This window comes from Pseudorca crassidens, chromosome 14 (genome assembly GCF_039906515.1).
Source record: "Pseudorca crassidens isolate mPseCra1 chromosome 14, mPseCra1.hap1, whole genome shotgun sequence".
In the NCBI taxonomy this organism is placed as follows: domain Eukaryota; kingdom Metazoa; phylum Chordata; class Mammalia; order Artiodactyla; family Delphinidae; genus Pseudorca; species Pseudorca crassidens.
This window is the reverse complement of record NC_090309.1, coordinates 29,518,373-29,538,583: the sequence shown is the minus strand read 5'-3', so window position 1 is coordinate 29,538,583 and position 20,211 is coordinate 29,518,373. Positions and strand designations below refer to the sequence as shown.

Below are 20,211 nucleotides of genomic sequence, written 5' to 3'. Positions count from 1 at the left end.
AAAGCCTAAGGCAAACTAACCAAAATAACAAATACAGAACTTCCCTCCTGCACAAATCAATTCCGTAACAAGTGAATTACAGAAATCAATTTCAAAAGGAGAACTAAAAAACAGCAGACAATTAACGAAGAACTACTTTAGACATTTTTTATAAAACAGTTCAAGCTAAGTTGATTATTCAAAAATAAGACATACACAGTATTTTGGAAGCACACTGTAAGAATATCAACACAGAAAATGGAATAGGATAAAAGGGAGGGTTTTTCTACTTGCTTTAACTATGGCTCTACTTCCCATGGCAGACTCATAGGTGAGTCCATTAAATGCTTTCATTACAATACCATGTTAAAAAGATATATACAGGAACATGAAACGGTTTTTTTTGTAAAATAAGACCGCTTGACTTAAAATTCGATATGGTAATACACAGTAGAATGGACAATTTTTAAATTCCTCCTCAGATTCTGCTATATGATTGAACTTCTATCCTAGTTTTCATACTTATACATTTTTCTTACTTTTCTGCAGCTTCCCAGGTATTGTATATTGGAAGACAAGTGAAAGACTCAGAAACTTCTAGCTTGACACCTTTTAAACCAGACTGACTATACCATTGTTTCCTAGACCCAAAGGCAAAATTAAAATAAAAATGTACAGTTTAGTAAAAAGTAATTCTATTCAAGACCAAAGTAACAGAGAGTATTAGTTTTCTACTGCTGTGTAACATACTACTATAAACTTAGTGACTTGAAACTACACACAATTATTATCTAAGTTTCCATGGGTCAGGAGTTCAACATGTTTTTGCTGGGCCTTCTGCTCAGGGTCTTGACAGGCTGAAATCATGATGTCAGTCAGGTCTGTGGTTTCATCTGGAGCTCACAGTCTTCTAAGTTCACTCATATTGTTGGCAGAATCCAGTTCCTTGTGGTTGTAGAACTCAGGTCCCCATTTTCTTGCTGACTGTCGGCTAGGGATAGCTCTCAGCAACTCAAGGCTGCCTACAGTTCCCTGCCATGTGGCCCCCTCCAAAGCATGGCATTCTGTTTCTTCAAGACCAATAGTAAAGCATCTGCTGCAGTTTTTAATCTCTCTAACATTATATCTGACCTCTAGACCCTCTTTTAAAGGTTCTCACCTTACATATTAGGTTCACACGCTCAAGGGAGAGGATTTTACAGGATGCACAGACCAGGGGGCAGGAATCCTGGGGACCATCTTAGAATTCTGCTTCCCACATGTAATCAAAGCAAAAAGCTTCCTACAGATAAAGCTTTATCCAGAGACAATATAATAGTTGGAATACAGAGAAATGTATAAACTACATATCCTTCAGGTCATCCTCAAACAGTATTTTTGCATCATCCTCAAATAGTATTTTTTGCATCATATCTCTTGATAAAATTGGACAACTAACAGTTTGAGATTATAATCTCAGGTAAAAGTCTGGAGCCAAATTTGCTCATTAAACCCTAATTAGGGTGGAGTCCTTCTGGTAGTTTAACTGGTATATCCCAAAGATAAGCCAATCTACCAACTGCCTCCATCATTTCATTGTACTAAGGACAAAGCCCCATCCATGGGTCAATGCAGCAACTCAGGATAGGGTAAGTGGAAGAAGAAAACGGGAGATGTCCACCAAGAAAAAGCACAATCATTTACATAATTTCCAGAAGCTCCCAGACCAACTATCAATATTAAGTGATATTTTCAAATCTGTTTTCTTGTATGATTCTAAAGGCCACTTAGAATTTTTTTTAAGGAAAAGAACACATTTTTAAGGCCAAAACTGCAGTTGCTGAACTAAAACTGATGATGATGATAAAGTTCTGAATAGTGGCATAGACAATGCTAAAAACTGGATTAGTAAATTAGAAAGCAAACATATGGGGGAGAAATGTCAAAGAGATGAAATTGTGAAGAAAAACAGACAAGAGACACGGAAATGTGTATTTTTCTAAGCTCTGTAATAGCAGGTTGTAGCAGACTAGCTAGGTATTCACCAAACGTATTTCCTCTTTCTCCTGGTCACACAGATAGACTATATTTCTAATCCTCGCTTGCAGTGTATGAGCTTCTGCTGATGTAATGTTGGCAGCAGTCATATGTATCACTTACAAGCCTGGTCAATTAAAAAAAAAAATCTCCAGGCATTATTTACTTTTTTCTCTACTGCTGTAACATTGAAAGCCACATGTTGAAGTACTTGATAGAGCCACAAGTTGGAAGAGTCCTGGATCCCTTCACAGTCACTTAAAGAAGAGATACCCAACCAGGAACATCCATTTTGGACGTCACATGAGCGAAAAATAAAATTTCTACGGTGAGATTTTAGAGCTTAGCTATTACAACAGGCATCGTTATTTAAAGAAACAGGCACTGGCATTGGAAGAATGGTGTTGCCATAACAAAAAAACCTAAAATAAATGACATCAGTTTAGAGGTCAGGCAGTAGGCCACAAGAATATATATTTAGCAAGTCAAAGGCCTGAAAAGCCCTGTGATATTGTGGCAAAACAACTGGCAAAACTGGAACCTGTAATAAATGAAAAGGCACACCGCATGTCTATTGGGTCTGTAGCTCTATATGTGAATGTAGAGAGAGAGTTATAGTGTATATTGGCATTTGCTTTCTGCTTTTACCAAGGTTTTACACAAAAACGATGAGCACAGAATTTCCTACTTTGAAAACTGAAATTACAGGGAATAGCACAAGGCCAGAAACTTGGGCCTCAGAGGGTTAGAAAGCTGAACACATATAGATCCCAAATAGTAAAAGAAAAAGATGGTAAATTTTGAGCAATTAAGTCCAAAGAAGACCTTCTTGAACAAAGTGACTTAATCCTGAGGCAAAAATTAGATTCAGGTATGGTTTTCTTACCCGTTATTTCATATAGCCTCCAAGTAGGGCCTAAGTAAGAAAGAGACATGAGGCAAGGGTTATGCTCCCCCAACTCTACTACCTCCCCAAACAGGGAAGAAGAAAAAAAATCATTCCTGAAAATTATATTTAGAAAAGAACAGTGGGTATGGTATCTAAATAGAACCTATTGGAAAGAGACAGATCAGAGGTCTACTAAGTTTTGAGTTAACTGTAATGTCAAAACCCCACAAATCTGGACTAAATAAAACTTTGTTCAGAACCTTAAAACAACCCTTGGGCTCCTAAACTTGTAGAAGCAGAAAGTAAGCACTGAAAGATAGAGATATAAATGTGGTTGTAGATATAAGTGTAAATGTAGATGTATGTGTATATCTACAGAGAGAGAGAAAAAAATCTTCAAATGAAGGTATATTCCCCAGCACACACTTCAGAAATGTACACAGAAAAAAATAGGGAAAGAAAAACTAAGATGCAGCCAAGAGCCCAGGAGAACAATGCGCAAAGGAGTTCTTTCCACAGAATCAACATCTAGACAAGGAAGTTCCCCTACTACTAAGGCAGAAAGATTTCCCAATGATGGCCCAAAAGGATTACATGATTTGCTATGAAGCAGGTAATACTGCACATCTCCTGTTCTTCCCTTTTCTAAATGGAAGTTTTTGTTGTAGCTATTCTGTTCTAGCTTCTCCATGGTATACTGAGGGTGGGAGGGCCACAGGTGCAGATAACCTATCTTAGTTCCTGGTCATCAGCCCACTGAAGAGCCACATCTGGATCTGATGGAGAGTACTGAGCATCCCTGGAAGATATCGTACTTTGAGATGGATGTAGTAACTAGATGGGATATTGGGTTGTATTCCTTAGGGAAGGGACAAGTATGTTCTATGGATGAGAGGAAGAGTGAACAGATATGGAATTCCCTGACGGCGCAGTGGTTAAGAATCTCCCTGCCACTGCAGGGGACACGGGTTTGAGCCCTGGTCCGGGAAGATCCCACATGCAGCGGAGCAACTAAGCCCGTGTGCCACAACTACTGAGCCTACGAGCCACAACTACTGAGCCTGTACACCTAGAGCCCATGCTCTACAAGAGAAGCCACCACAACGAGAAGCCCACACACCACAACGAAGAGTAGCCCCCACTTGCCACAACTAGAAAAAGCTCACGCGCAGCAACGAAGACCCAACACAGCCATAAATAAATAAATTTATTTTTTTAAAAAAAAGGAGTGAAGAAATATTTGATGACCAAAAGGGTAGAACTGTGCCAGAGACTAGCTACTATGCACCAAAACTGTGTTCTTCTCTTAGACAGAGTGAGATTATATTCCCCAGCATCTCTTACAGGTTGCTATGGCCATGTTATTAAGTTCTGGCCAGTGAAATCAGAAAAGTGATGATGTGTCACATCCATGCCTAGCCCTTAAAAACCCTACCACATGCAATACTCTTTGGTCTTTCCCCTTTTGCAGCAATCTTCAAAACCATATTAAAAATGACAGACCCATATAATGGAAACTTTCCTTAAATCACCATTGCAAAGAAAACCATCACAAATCAGAAACATCATTTTGGGCTTGACGTAAGTGAGAAATAAACCAGATCGCTCCCTCTTTTCTAACATCCATGAATTCAAACAAATATTTACTGAACACCTACTACGTACAAAGTATATGGTAGTTTCTCTCCCTCCTACTTTCCTTACTTTTTAGGTACTACAAGATTTTAAAATGTGTAAGATATCCTTATTCAATGATCTTATATATCCCATAGCATAGGATAGTAATACATGCAATAAGAGCTATACTTGAGATGAAAAATGCTATAGGAGGAATAAAGGGTTATCAGTTAATTAAAAAGTCCTGAATTCACGAAAGGTTTCTTCACCGTTTCTTTAAATGACAAAAATACAGCCAACAGTTAACAGTTTACACATTTTGAGTGCCATAGCAGACAAATTCATCTCAGTCTAATCTGAATTCTACTACAGAATCTGACCTTTACAAGCTGTCTGAACTTGAGCAAATCACTTCCCTGGCCTAGGCCTTAATTTCTTCAGATAATTAGGGGAGAGACCAGATATCTCACATTAAATGAAATAACAATATTCTTCATGGAATCCTCTCTTTCACCAAAAAGGAAGTAATTTCTCAAGCAAAGGCCTAGAAAAAGCAACTTTGTACTATACTCTTGTATATTTTGAAAAATTAGTAAAAATTTGTCAACCACAATAAAGACTTGTCTTACAAGATACCTTCATTCCTGTACTCAAAATATACACAGCAAGGCAAAAGTGTATTTTCAATGATTAATTTTGTTTCTTCACCACTAAAAAAAATGACATGATATGATTATTTCCATCAGGGTTTATCATCAACTAGTTTTAAGCTTTCCACTTCGTAAAGTATAACAATAAGGAAATTAAAAGAAGAATTGGGAAAAGAATATGTGTATTCCCTTAGGAAAGGGATTTCCAAAGAGGCAGATCTCTTTTGCAGAATCAAAGACATATCTAAAAGATTACCAAGGCTAGTTGAGACCAAAAATATGACCTACTCCCTCATTCCTCACAGAATTAAGAACTACAAATGACTTATTCAAGAACACAGTTGTTTATAGAACCAAAAAAGACTTTCCATAAACAGCTGGATCTTCTACTTATTGTTACAGGTTACATCATAAGGTATACTGAGAAATTTTAATAAAAGCAGTGTGACTTAAATTTCAAAAGAGCAAGTAATACTGCAAATTATTACTGTTCTTTATTCATAACGACAAAGTACTTCTGGACGTTCCTTGTGGCTTTCATAACTTAGAGATGAAGTTATTGAAAGAAAAAAATCAAAACACTTTCAACACATTGTTAATTTATAAGCTATAAACAAATTCCTTTCTGTGATCATAATTCCCAGCATTTCCCAAAAGGTCTTTTTTCATTGATACCCATTGATATCAGAAATAACAGTTATAGAAATATTCATATATAACATGACATCTTGCTTAATTACATAGTAAATAATCAACCAAAGGTACCTGCAGCACAATTTAGCTCATTAACTAGAAAGAACTTTTAAAAATCTTGGGGGGAAAAAAAATCTTGGGCTTCAAATCATACCCAAAGTCAAGAAAAGTATTCAAAAAATAGAAAAGCCTCTTCAAAGCACCAATATAAACCATCACAATCAATCAGTATGTACTGAATATTCACAGAGCAAAACAATATACTAGTAAATAATTCACTGCTCTGCTAAGAAAATAAAAGATATATTAAAATCATGTGTTCCCATAAAGATGAAGGACTTCCCTAAAATGACAAGAAACAATTAAGACATTTAGCAAAAAGAAATCTGTGTTTAACAGAATACTTGCAAAGTCATTGGCCAACCTATCATAAACCCAAGACCTACTTGCTTCATGGCAGTCTCTCCAATTTTGTCTGAATGTTTGCGGATACTCTCCAGAAAGTCTTTGAGATCAGACATAGAAACATCCTTAATTTCTTCTCGAAGCTTGGGGATATTGTCCACCATCACCTTGCAGAATCGATAATGGCTTACTTGAGGCAGATAGGTATGCTCTAGATGTTCCAGAGTTTTCAGTGCAGGATAATGCCTATAAAAGGAATTGCATCACCTTTAGCTCAACTCAGTCTTCTTTAGGGCCACAGATATATTCCTCAGGCAAAATTTCTAGCCTGAATTAGTTTTCACTGTACATTAAGACAAATCCAGGATTAAGTTTCAATAAAAACATGAATGGAAAAATTAATGTAAAATTATTAAAAATCAATATATATATTACAGGACTTAATAAATTATAATCAAAAAAAAGATTTTTCCCAAGAATACAGAAAACTTTGAAAATCCACCAATGAAACTCATTACATAAAGAATAAAGGCCATTGCTAGGAAAAAATAAATAAAGGGAAATATAAAATGATCATATCAATGCCACAAAAATCATCCCATAAAATAAAGTACCCAAGGATAGACTTCCAACTATGGCACACAGAAGAGCTTAGCAAATCTTCTACCCAAAAAGCAAATATAAACTAGACAAAACTGTCCCAAACAACCATTTCAAGATTCCGGAAATTGGAAAGGACTCTGCAGAGGAGAACAACAAATTGAGAAGGGTTTATTCATGAAAACTGCTAAATAGAGAGGGACTTTGTGGTATTCTTGCCTGGGGCTACCTCCATCACCCTCTCCACCTCCCCTCACCCCATCACTGGTTATGGCTTGTCAGGAAAATCAGCAGCTTCTCTTCAGTTAGGGGCTGACATGATTTGGAGCAGAGGGTGAAAATCTTATATGGAGTGGTGTTGTTAGGAAAAGTAGCAAACTCATTTTAAAAAAGGAAGAGAGTGGGGGGAACCTCCAGCTCTAATGGGCTGAAGTTCGTCTAGGTTGGAACAAAGAGCAGACTGGAGGACTAACCAAAAACTTAACAGGGAAGTCCTGGAAATAAGAGACCCATAGAATAACCTGATAGCTCTCTGAATATCCCTAGCTGACTGAGAAGCTGTGCACAAATGCAGGGGACACCTAAAAGGGCCTAAGCACTCCACACATCCTTAGCTGACTAGGAGACTGCAGGCCTGCACATAGGAGAAGGCTTGGCAGAATATAAAAGCTCAGCAGACTTGAAAACTTGCCTGAATTTTGAACGCACTCCCTAACCCACATACAAGTCCACTAACAAAGGGTAGACACCTTTCTCAGCTCAAGTTTCTTTGAGCACCCAGGACCAACCATTAGCTGATGACTAGCCTTTAAAAATGAAAATGAATTATATTCCCAGATAAACAAAGACTAATAGAATTCCTTGCTAGCAGATCTGCCTTACAAGAAATACTAAAGAAAGCCAGAAAGGAACTGATAGCAGATAGTAACTTGAATTCAGAGGAAAAAAAATGAAGAATATAGGAAAGAGTAAATACATGCTAAATATAAAAGACTGAATAAATGTGGGGTTTTTTCTCTTTTCTTCTTTTACTATCAGTAAAAGACAATAGTTTTTAAAGCAATGATTATAACACTGTATTGTTGGGTTTATAAAATATAGAGATATAATATAAATGACAATAATAGCACAAAAGAAGAGGGAAGAAATGGAGCTAAGTTGAAGCAAAACTACTTCTATATATAATATCAAAACTACACGAGCAATGACCTAAAGTAGACTGTGACAAATGAAGAAGAGTATAATCCACAGAGTAACCTCTAAAAAAAAAAAACCTCAAAAAATACATTAAAAGGTTTACGGAAGAATTAAAATAGTATACTACAAAATATTTAATACAAAAAAGGAGTAAAAGATAAATAAGAACAAAAAAGACATGAAAAACATAGAAAGTAAAGAGCAAAACCCAACCATATTAATAATTATATTAAATGCAAATGGACTAATAAGCACGCAAATCAAAAGGCAGACACTGGGGCTTCCCTGGTGGCGCAGTGGTTGAGAGTCCACCTGCCGATACAGGGGACACGGGTTTGTGCCCCGGTCCGGGAAGATCCCACATGCCGCGGAGCGGCTGGGCCCGTGAGCCATGGCCGCTGGGCCTGCGCGTCCGGAGCCTGTGCTCCGCAACTGAAGAGGCCAAAACAGTGAGAGGCCCGCGTACCACAAAAAAATAAAAAAATTAAAAATACATGTTCAGGGACTTCCCCGGTGGCGTGAAGGTTGAGAGTCTGCCTGCCAATGCAGGGGACACGGGTTCGAGCCCTGGCCTGGGAAGATCCCACATGCCCTAGCAACGAACAGTGGCTTCTGCTCGCCATAGCTAGAGAAAGCCTGCATGCAGCAGAGAAGGCCCAACACAGCCATAAATAAATAAATAAAATTAAAAAAAAAAAAAATACATGTTCAAAAGGCAGACACTGTCAGACAGGATTTAAAAAGCATGATACAGGGACTTCCCTGGCGTTCCAGCGGTTAAGGCTCCATGCTTCCACCGCAGGGGGCATGGGTTCAATCCCTGGTTGGGGAACTAAGATCCCGCATGCCTCACAATGCGGCTAAAATAAAATAAAAAATAGGGCTTCCCTGGTGGCGCAGTGGTTGAGAATCTGCCTGCTAATGCAGGGGACACGGGTTCGAACCCTGGTCTGGGAGGATCCCACATGCCGCGGAGCAACTAAGCCCGTGAGCCACAACTACTGAGCCTGCGAGTCTGGAGCCTGTGCTCCGCAACAAGAGAGGCCACGATAGTGAGAGGCCCGCGCACCGCGATGAAGCGTGGCCCCCGCTTGCCAGAACTAGAGAAAGCCCTCGCACAGAAACGAAGACCCAACACAGCAAAAATAAATAAATTAATTAATAAACTCCTATCCCCAACATCTTCAAAAAAATAAATAAAAATTAAAAATAAGTAAATAATATAAAAAGCATGATCCTGGGCTTCCCTGGTGGCGCAGTGGTTGAGAGTCCGCCTGCCGACGCAGGGGACACGAGTTCGTGCCCCAGTCCGGGAAGATCCCACATGCTGCAGAGCATCTAGGCCTGTGAGCCATGGCTGCTGAGCCTGCGCGTCCGGAGCCTGTGCTCCGCAACGGGAGAAGCCACAACAGTGAGAGGCCCGCGTACCGCAAAAAAAAAAAAAAAAAGCATGATCCAACTATACGTTGCTTACAAGAAACCCACTTTAGAATCACAGATACAAACAGACTGAAGTAAAAGCTAGAATAAGATATACCCCAAAAGTAACCATAAAAGTGCTTGAATGGCTATATTAATATCAGACACATTAGATTTTTTTTGAGGGATTTTTTTTTTAAGCAATGAACAAAGAAAAGCCACAAAAGAGCCCCCAAAATGGCAAACACGAAAAAAAAAAAGTTGAACTGATGTGAAGAAATGAAAATAAAAATAAAATTTTGTCACTCAAACTGCCAACAATTTCTTAAAAAATAATGGATATTATTATCAGGAGTTTTAATAAATGAGAATTCACAGCCTGCTGATAAACATATTTATATTAATGATTCACGTTTTCAATGAAAAATTTCACCAAACAAGTATTCTAAGCAGTTGCATTCTCCCCCACAAAAAAATTACATGTACAAAAATATGTATAAGCCTCTTGAACTGTAGTTATTTATATTAACAAATAAAAAACTAATCTAGAAGTCTATTAACAAGGAATTGTTTAAACGCATTATGATATATCCATGTAGTATATATGTATATTCAAAGAATAATAAAACAGCGAAGTGTTTACAATATTGTTGAGTGAAAATTATTTCAAAAAAATTGAACTTACAAGTATGATAATGTTTTTCAAAATTACAAATATTATACATGTGTAAATTATGTATACATATGTATGTACGAGCTACACAGTACTAAATATAAACACACACACAAATATAAGTACATAGAAAATGACTAAGAAAATATATACAAAAATGTTAACCATGATTTTTCTTTCCTTTGGATAGGAACATTATGGGTAATAGTTTTCGTCTTCACGTTTTTAATTTCTACATTTCCCATATTTAGTATAGGAAAAACTCAGTTTTGATCCTGTAAGTAAAAGACTTATAGTTCTATTTCAGGTTTTAAGAATGAATTCCATGGGAGATACTTAAACTCTTCTTACTCCAATGCACGTAATACCACAAACACTAAAGATTAGAGGTTGGATTTACTTGTTTTCTTTGCTTATGTTTTTCCCTTCTGTGTTCCAAAAATCAAAATCTTAGTCCAAATAAATGAAGGGAAGAAAGAATTATTTCCCCTAAATTAAGAAATAAAATTACAAATATAGTTTAATCTGAAATGGTTGCTTTTATTAAAATTTTACAGACTCACAAACAATACAATTCACATGGTTTAGTATAAACAGAATGGTGTTTATACTACAATTAGGTACGAAGAGCTATGTGCAATAAAATGCATTTCCTCTAGAGAGAAACTTTAGAATGGATATAAACCTAGAAATTAAGCCAAAAAGATAAACACACTTTAGGGTTTAGTTATATTTTGGAACATTGTTTATAGAATGAGAAAAATCTAACAATGTTGCCTGCAGACACAAGGCACATTCACTGATGAGACACATGGCTGCACAGTGAAAACATCTGGTCTGTCAAATAACTCCACATTTTTCAAGGCTAATTAGTACAAAACCCAGTGATTTCTGGCAATAAAGAATGTTACTTTATTTCCCCATTGTCCTTTCCCTAACACACTCATACTCCAACTGTAACAGATCAATAAGATTCATTCAAATTTCTAGTGTACTTCAATATCAGTGACAGGTTAAAGAATGACAGCCAATTAAACACCTCTATAGCAGACACCAAAAGAAAAGAATTCTATTTCCAGGGGCCATGGAAATCTAAAACAAGATTTTGACATTACTTTTGACAACCTCTAAACATTAAAACTGAATCAAAAGCGAAATGTGCTAGCTCTCCCCCTCCCCCCACCGCATGCAGGCTCCCTAATAGAGATGTGAGCAGAAAGAAAGTAAATGAAATAAAAGCAAGAAATTTTTTAAAATAAGGCAGGAAAAGATGCCTAAATAATCCTAAAAATTGGATAACTTAAGGTCAGAATAACTTAGACATGGTTGAATGCTATCCTGAGAAGAGGAATGTTGATTCTAGGCAAATTAAATTTTGGAACTTTTTTGTCATGGTATGGAACTCGTTCACAATGATGGTTTTTAAAATTCTAATAAGTAATCTTTCAAAGTGGATTACAACTACCCATGAGAAATTTCTTAAAATTCAGAGTATGATAAGAATATAAAACAAAATCTTTCTGCACAGAAAATATTAGTGTCTTTCCTAATTAAAGAGCATCATTAAGAAATATTTAATCCCTTCTATGTGCTAGAGCTAGAAAGATGGTCAGATATCTTTCCTCAGGGAACATAAAACCTAGTAGTATAATGAGTATTTATAGCTTAAAAAAAAAAATAACTAGGCTTCCAGCCATTAAGGAATAACAAAGAACAGACATGAACTCTCACTCTTAAGAAGTAAAATACTGGCTAAAATACATAAAACAACTGCTTTCACATAGTGAACATCAAGTAACACAGAACTGTGATCTCTGAAAAAAGAGAAACAAACAAGGTGAATTTAATAGTTATCTGGGGGGCTTCCCTGGTGGCACAGTGGTTAAGAATCCGCCTGCCAAAGCAGGGGACATGGGTTCGAGCCCTGGTCCAGGAAGATCCCACATGTCTCTGAGCAACAAAGCCCGTGCTCCACAACTACTGAGTCGGCACTCTAGAGCCCGTGAGCCACAACTACTGAGCCCATGTGCCACAAATACTGAAGCCCATGCGTCTAGAGCCCGTGCTCCGCAACAAGAGAAGCCACTGCAATGAGAAGCCCGTACACCGCAACGTTGAGTAGCCCCCGCTCGCCACAACTAGAAAAAGCCCAGGCGCAGTAACAAAGACCCAACACAGCCAAAAAATAAATAAGTAAAATAAAAAATAGTTATCTGGGTTATCTGACTGAATGTGATTTCTAGATCATGGACACAGTCAGAGAAAACCCAAACAGAGCCCAACAACTTAGCAGAGTTAGCATCAGAGACAGGAGTTCAGGAAAGCTTGTGCACCTTAAGGTTGTGCAGCAGAATTCCAAAAAAAAAAAAAGGAAGCAATGCAGAAATTTACATAAGGGTTCCCTTGAGTCTTTGCTAAGTACTAGGCCAGGCATAGGAAAAGTGAAATTCTGCATGAACAGGCATAAAGAAGGGAGGGAAGGAAGAGAAGGAAGAGAAGGGAGGGAGAGAAGGCAAGGAAGGAGAGACAGACAGACAGCAGCAAGATGTAAGAAAAACACTTCAAGGAACTCAGACAAGACAGAGAAACATCTGAACTCTGCACAGCCAACGTGAAGAGTCCCTGGGGGTTTCTGAGTTTTTCAAAGTAGATGAATACTACCCACAGCAACCCCTGGAATGAAGGAGGGCCTACCAAAGCTTAAAAATGGGGTCTGATGGGATTGGGATCAAGTGGATCTGAAAACAACTAAACTATTTGCCAAAACAAAGACCAACACCCTCTAAGAAAAAAAAGCTCTTCAAAATCCAGACACTCAACAACATAATATAATGACAATTATCCAATCAAAACTTATAAGACATGATAAGAACCAAAAAAATGACATGTAACTAGGAAAAACAAAATAATCTTCAGAGAAATCCAAAATACCAGAAGTGACAGAACTAGCAAAGAAGTACATAAAAACAGAAATTAGAGCTCTGTTACAGGTATTTTTTAAAGATGCAAAACTAACAAAAGAAATTAAACATAAAAAACTAAATGGAACTCCTAACGATGAAAAATATATCATCTGAAATGAAAATTTCACTGGATAAGATTAAAAGATTAGACAATGAAAAAGAAAGAACACAGCAATAAAATCTATCCCATATAAAGCACAAAGAAAAAAGACTGGAGAAAAAGAAGATCCTCAAGTCACCTGTGGGATTATGTGAAGTTGTCCAACATAGATATAACTGAAGTCTCAGAATGAGGATGGAAAAAGGACAAAAAAAATGTTTGGAAAAATAATATCTGAACATCTTCCAGATTTTATGAAAATTTCAAAAAAAAACAAGCAACTAAACAAACCACAAGCAGTATAAATATACACACACATTCATGCATACAAACATATTTACACCAAAGCATATCAAAATCAAATTGCTGAGAACAAATTATACAGACAAAAGTTTTTAAACAGCTGGAGAAAAGACACATTAAGTAGAGTGACAAAAAAGTTAAGGCTGTTCATATACTTCTCCCTCAGAAACTACATGAGCCAGAAGACAAAAAAATGATATCTTAAGAACTAATGAATCTATAAACCTAGAATTATATGCCCACCAAAAATATATTTCAAAATGAAGGTGAACAACGAGATAGCATTTCACACCCACCAAGATGGCCATAATCAAAAGACAGACAGTAATAAGTATTGGCTAGGATGTACAGAAAATCGAATCCTCATTTGCTGCTGGGAGAAGGTAAAATGGCACAGCTGCTTTGGAAAACAGGCTGGCAGTTCCTCAAATGGATAAACAGAGTTACCATGATCCAGCAAAATTTCATTCCTAGGTGTATATAGCCAAGAGAAATGAAAACATATGTCCATACAACAACCTGTAAACAAAAATGCATAGCAGCATTATTTGTAAAAACCCAAAATTGTAAACAACCCAAATGCTCATCAACTAATGAATGGATAAATAAAATGTGGTAAATCCATACAGTGGAATATTCAGCAATTAAAGAGATGGGACTTCCCTGGTGGTGCAGCGGTTAAGAATCCGCCTGCCAGGGCAGGGAACATGGGTTTTAGCCCTGGTCTGGGAAGATCCCACATGCCACAAAGCAACTAAGCCCGTGCGCCACAACTACTCTGTACTCTAGAGCCCACAAGCCACAACTACTGAGCCCACGTGCCACAACTATTGAAGCCCACGTGCCTAGAGCCCGTGCTCCGCAACCAGAGAGGCCATCGCAATGAGAAGCCCGCACACCACAACGAAGAGTAGGCCCCGCTCACCGCAACTAGAGAAAGCCCGTGTGCAGCAATGAAGACCCAACGCAGCCCAAAATTAATTAATTAATTAATTTTAAAAAGAAATGAAGTACTGATATATGGTACAACATGGATTAACCTTGGAAACATCATGTTAAATGAAAGAAGCCAATCACAAAGAACGATATATTATATGATTCCATTTATATGAAATGTCCAGAATAGGCAAATCTGAAGAAACAAAATAAATCAGTAGTTCCCAGTAGCTGGCAAGGGGGGCAGGGGACAGGAGAAAATTGTGTGCTGATGGCCAGGGGGCTCAGAGTTTCTTTTGTGAAGAATAAAAACATTCTACAATTGATTGTGGTGATGGTCACAGAACTCTGACTACACTAAAAGCCACTGAATTGTATACATTAAATGAATGAAGTGAAAAGTAGGTAAACTGTGTCTCAATGAAGCTGTTAAGAATATTTTAGAAAAAAGGATATTAAAAACAGACAATGTAAAAATTAGAAAGAAAGCAGCAGTGGCTGGCTGCATTAATACCAAACAACACATATTTCAGAAAAAAAGAAAAAAAGAAAAACAACACATATTTCAGGGATAAAGAAGAACCTTCCATAATTACAAATGGGCCCTTTCGTCAAGAAGATACAACAATGCTTAATGTATATGCATCCAATAAGAGAGCTTCAAAATACACATAGCAAAAACTGAAAGAACAGAAAGAAGACATATGCAAAGCCAGTTATAATAGGCAACTTCAACACTCCTCTATCAACAAATAACAAATACAAAATCATAAGGATAGAGAAAACCTGCACACCACCAAGTATATCTAAATGACAGTTAAAGAATGCTCTCCTCAATAACAATATATATTATTTTGAAGTGTGTATGTAATTTTCACCAAAACAGACCATATGCTGGGGCGTAAAACAAGTCTCAAAATATATAAAAGGTTGCAATCATACGTTTTACATTTATGAACACAATGAAGTGAAATTACAAATCAATTTTGATAAATCTGGAAAATCCCCTAATATTTAGAAATTAACCAATGAACTTCTAAATAAGTTGGTGAAATAAATTCTAAAAATTACAAAAGAAATTAGAAAATATTTGAAATAAATGTAAAAAAAAACCCCACAACATCAGAAAACATGTAAGATGCAGTCAAAACACTGCTTAGAGAGAAATGTACAGCTTTATACGGCTACATTAGAAAACAGAACCAAAATCAATGCCCTAGGCCTCCACCTAATAAAGCTAAAAAAAGAGCAAATTATTTACAATAGCCAAGACATGGAAGCAACCCAAGTGTCCATCAAGGGATGAATGGATAAAGAAAATATGAGATATATAACTGAATCACTTTGATGTACACTTGAAACTAACACAACATTGTAAATCAACTATACTTCAATTTGTAAGAGCAAATTAAACCCCAAGTAAACAGGAGAAAGGAAATACTAAAGATACCAGTGAAAATCAGTAAAATAGAAAAACAAGGAAAAAAAACTCAATAAAACCTAAATTACTATTTTCAAAAAAATCATAAAATTGACAAACCTCTAGCCAAAATAATCAGAGAGACAGAGACAGAAACAAAGAGAGAAAAGACAAATTATCAACATAAGCAATGAAAGAGAAAGTATCACTATAGATCCTACACTGTTAAAATAATACAGGAATATCATGAATAACTTTTGTTAAGGAATTCAAAAACTTGGATGACATGGACAAATTATTTGAAAGATACAAATAAGCAAAATTTACTCAAGAAACACAAAATGCAAGCAGCCATGTATTTATTTTTATAATTAAATTTTTAGTTAACAACTTTCTCACCAAAAACAAACAAATCTCCAAGGCCAAGTGGTTTCACTGTTAGATTCTACCAAATATTTAAGGACGGTAATTGCCAACACTGCACAAATTCTTCTGGAAAACCAAAGAGGGAAAACTTTCCAAGTTATTCACGAGGCCAGCATTAATCTGATACCAAAAACAAAGATATTACAAAAAAGAAAACTACAGACAAGTATTTCTCATGAACATAGATACAAAACTCCTCAACAAAATTTTAGCAAATCAAATACCACATCATATTAAAAAGGATAATTTACCATGACCAAGTGGGATTTATTCCATGAATGCAAGTTTGGTTTAACATTCAATATAATTTATCATATTAATAAACTAAAAAAGAAATATAAAAAAAAACATATGATCATCTCACTGACATAGAAAAAGCATTTGACAAAAACAATATTCATTCCTGATAGAAACTTTCAACAACTAGAATTAGAAGGGAACTTCTTCAGCCTTCTAAATGGCATGTACAAAAAGACTATATCTAACATATATGACTTAATGGTTAAATGCTTTCCCCCTAAGATCAGGAACAGGGCAAAGATATCTACTCTCACTACTTCTATTCAACATTGTACTGGAGGCTCTAGCCAGTTCAATAAAACAAGAAAACCAAACCAAAAAGAAAGCATCCCAATTGGAAAGAAAGAAATATACCTGTCTTTATTTGTAGACAAGATAATCAGCTACATAGAAAATCCAATGGAATACACAAAAATGCTACTAGAATTAGTAAGTGATTTAGTAAGGTTGCAGAATACAAGATAAATATACAAATTTAATAGTATACTAGTAATTAATGACTGAAAATTGAAATTTAAAAAGCAACAGCATTTTTTTAAAATTTTTTTGGCTGCACTGCTGCAGCATGTGAGATCTTAGTTCCCTGAACAGAATTCAAACACATGCCCCCTGCATTGGAAGGGCAGAGTCTTAACCACTGGGCCACCAGGGAAGCCCCAGCAATACCATTTAAAATAAGCATCAAAAAATACAAAATAATAGGGATAAATATGACAAAAGATATGTAAGACTTATTCACTAAAAACTAAAAACATTGCTGAAAAAAATTAAAGAAGACCTAAATAAATGAGAGCATTCATACTGGTGGGTGAGGGGTAAGATGGACCAGCATGGGATACAAGAGACCTAGTGAGGTAAGACTGTCTGTATAGGAAGGCAGCATTGCATGGAATGTCAGAGCCAAAGAGGGATGAGGAGGGCATTCAGGGAAGACAGAAGCATAACACAGGGTATGAGAGCCCAAGTAGAGTAAGGAGGATACAATATAGGAGGGCAACTCAGTGTGCAGTGTTGATACAGCTCAAAGGAGCCCAAGACATATAAACCTACTCTTTGTGCCAGAAAAAGGTTGAGCTAGAAATACTGGTGAACAGTACTTATGACAGCCACTCAAATTAAGAGGAGAAATGTGGGTTGTTCATATAATGGGACTACTATACAGCAATTAAAATAAGTGAACTAGATCTCTATACATAAATTTAAAAGCTCTCCACTAATACGTAAGCCCCACAGCAGCAGATATTTTTGTCTATTTTGTTCAGAGCTATATTCCCAGCACTAAGAGCAATGCCTAACAACACAGTAAGTACTCAATTCATTTTTATTGAATGAATGATTCTCAAAAAAACAAGGACTGAGAACTATTCATGTAAATGTTTCTAAAAACACAAAATACAACATATGATTTATGGGTATTAAAAACATGGACTAGAAGGACACACCAAATTTATGATACTAGTTTCCCCAACAGAGTAGGGAAAGGGATAGGACTGAGGAAGGGGATATGAGTTTTATCTATAATTTTTTAAAATGTACATTTTACCTCTTTCTGTCCATATGTGTTTATATATATGTCATAAATATTTACATATATATGAATCAAAACTGGAATTGTTGCTATCTGTTAATTCAGAGAAGTTGATACTGAAGCTTTTTTTTAATCTCTGTAATTTTCTATAATTTTAGAACTTCACAAAAAGGTTATCAGGGAAATAATATTACTTTCTATCTCACTGAACAGAATTTCTCATACTGTTCAACCTATGTTCTCTTATATGAATGTATCCTCCCAGGGAGAAGGCAGTCTGGGAAATAATCTTAAGAAATTCAAAAAATATTGATGCCTCATGCTTTAATGTTAAAATTCTTGAGAATTTATCATTTTTATTCACAATATTTTTAATCTTATTTCAGTATTAAATACATTTTAATTCCATACTTTTCCTCTCAAAACTAGGTAAAATTAACATTCCAGGAAGATGTGTCCTGTTTATCTTATAGCTTCACATACCCCCATCATACCACAGGGTACTCCAGGGCAGAGAGGGTGGAGATGCTTACTCTAGTTTGGGAAGAAGAGCCAAAGAGTCACTATCAAGTTTCCTGTGGAATGAAACCAGATGAAAATAACACACAGGAAAAGACTCCTCTGAACTTAACCTTGACCTTGTTCCTTGTGATGGTTAATTTTATATATCAACTTGGTTAGGCCATAGTACCCAGAGATTTGGTCAAATATTATTCTGGATATTTCTGTGAAGTTATTTTTTTACATGAGATTATTAGCACTTAAATCAGTAGACTGAGTAAAGATGAACATTCTCCATAATGTGGGTGGGCCTCGTTAAATCAGTTAAAGGCCTTGATAGGAAAAAGACTAAACTCCCCAGAGGAAGACGGAATTCTGCCAGCAGACTGCCTTCAGACTCAGGCAACAATATTTACTCTTCCCTGACACTAGCCTATCAGCCTACTATGCAGATTTGGACCTCCATAATCATGTGAACCAATTTGCTAAAAAAATCACTCTCTCTCTCTCTCTCTCTCTCTCTGCACACACACACACACACCCCACTGGTTCTATTTCAACGGAGAACCCTGACTGATCCACCCCAGCAAAACCAGTAACTATTTTTTCTACTATAATAAAACCAAAGCATGTTTCTCAAATTAACTATCACTAAAACAGTTACATGCTTTTCCCCTAAAAAGCTGGGTCTTCTAAAAATCAAACTACGTGTAGTGTTTTTTATTAAACATAATACATGACAAAATACATCAGCATATGTAAATAACTCTCAGGATGAATCAATAGATATACAAAAGGCAAGAGAAGATGTTATATGGACTTAATTATTTTTTGAAAGGTTATGCTAAATATGGACTTTTAAAAAAATTCTAAATAACAGAAATTTTAGATAATACAAAGTATTCAACAAAAAAATATCTTACCTTTTAGTTTTCATCTGGTCCCTCAGTTTGCTATACATCTCCAGGACTTGAAAGAGAAGGGGAAAAAGAGCACACAAGCATTATTTAGAGAAAGTGAAAAGACTAATTAAAGCTAAAGGAATTGCATCAAGAATTCTACTCTATTTCCAGTTCCTCACCTGGAAGACACAGCATTAATTTATCAACAGTGGCAGAAATATTTCTCTGTTGTAGTCGACACTGCTTCAGCTCTTCCATTGCTATTACCAGCTTAGCAAGAGGGGAAAAAACTGAATTATGCCAACAGCTGTAAATAAAAAGCTTTCAGTCACATTTTTCCACCCTATGTTCAATTCATCAGAAAATCCCAGACAGTTTCATAGTAAGATCTGCCAAGTGGACTACGGAACTGCTTTTCTCAACCAGTAAAACATCCCTGTATGGTTTCCCACTTTCTCCCCAAGATGCATACATACTACATTAGAAAAGGCTAGGTGAAATGAAATCTTAAAATTCAGGGGCTATCCAGGAGAAAAGAAAAAGCATGCATATTTGCTCCACACCCTCTTCAGACTCTTCATGATTTATATTTCATCAATCTTCTAAGAAGATCCTATATTTCTGTCATCAGTGCTAGACTCCTAGAGGAAAACAGTTCTTCCTATACAGCTTCAAATGAATCTTGAAAATAATC

General features: G+C 36.3%; 1 protein-coding gene across 5 annotated transcripts in view; it reads right to left on the bottom strand.

Moving 5' to 3' along the window:
- EXOC6B (exocyst complex component 6B) overlaps positions 1-20,211 on the bottom strand; it is a 712,186-nt gene that overhangs the window by 600,159 nt on the left and 91,816 nt on the right. For 3 of the 5 annotated variants that reach the window (XM_067704728.1, XM_067704731.1, XM_067704729.1), the window contains exons 4-6: positions 19,697-19,787; positions 19,539-19,584; positions 6,291-6,495 (exon numbers count right to left, since the gene is read on the bottom strand). The exons of 1 other annotated variant lie outside the window; for it this stretch is intronic. In XM_067704728.1, the coding sequence (XP_067560829.1) occupies positions 6,291-6,495; positions 19,539-19,584; positions 19,697-19,787 (342 nt within the window). The remainder of the gene's footprint in view (positions 1-6,290; positions 6,496-19,538; positions 19,585-19,696; positions 19,788-20,211) is intronic. One more of the 5 variants, XM_067704730.1, reaches the window with a different exon arrangement.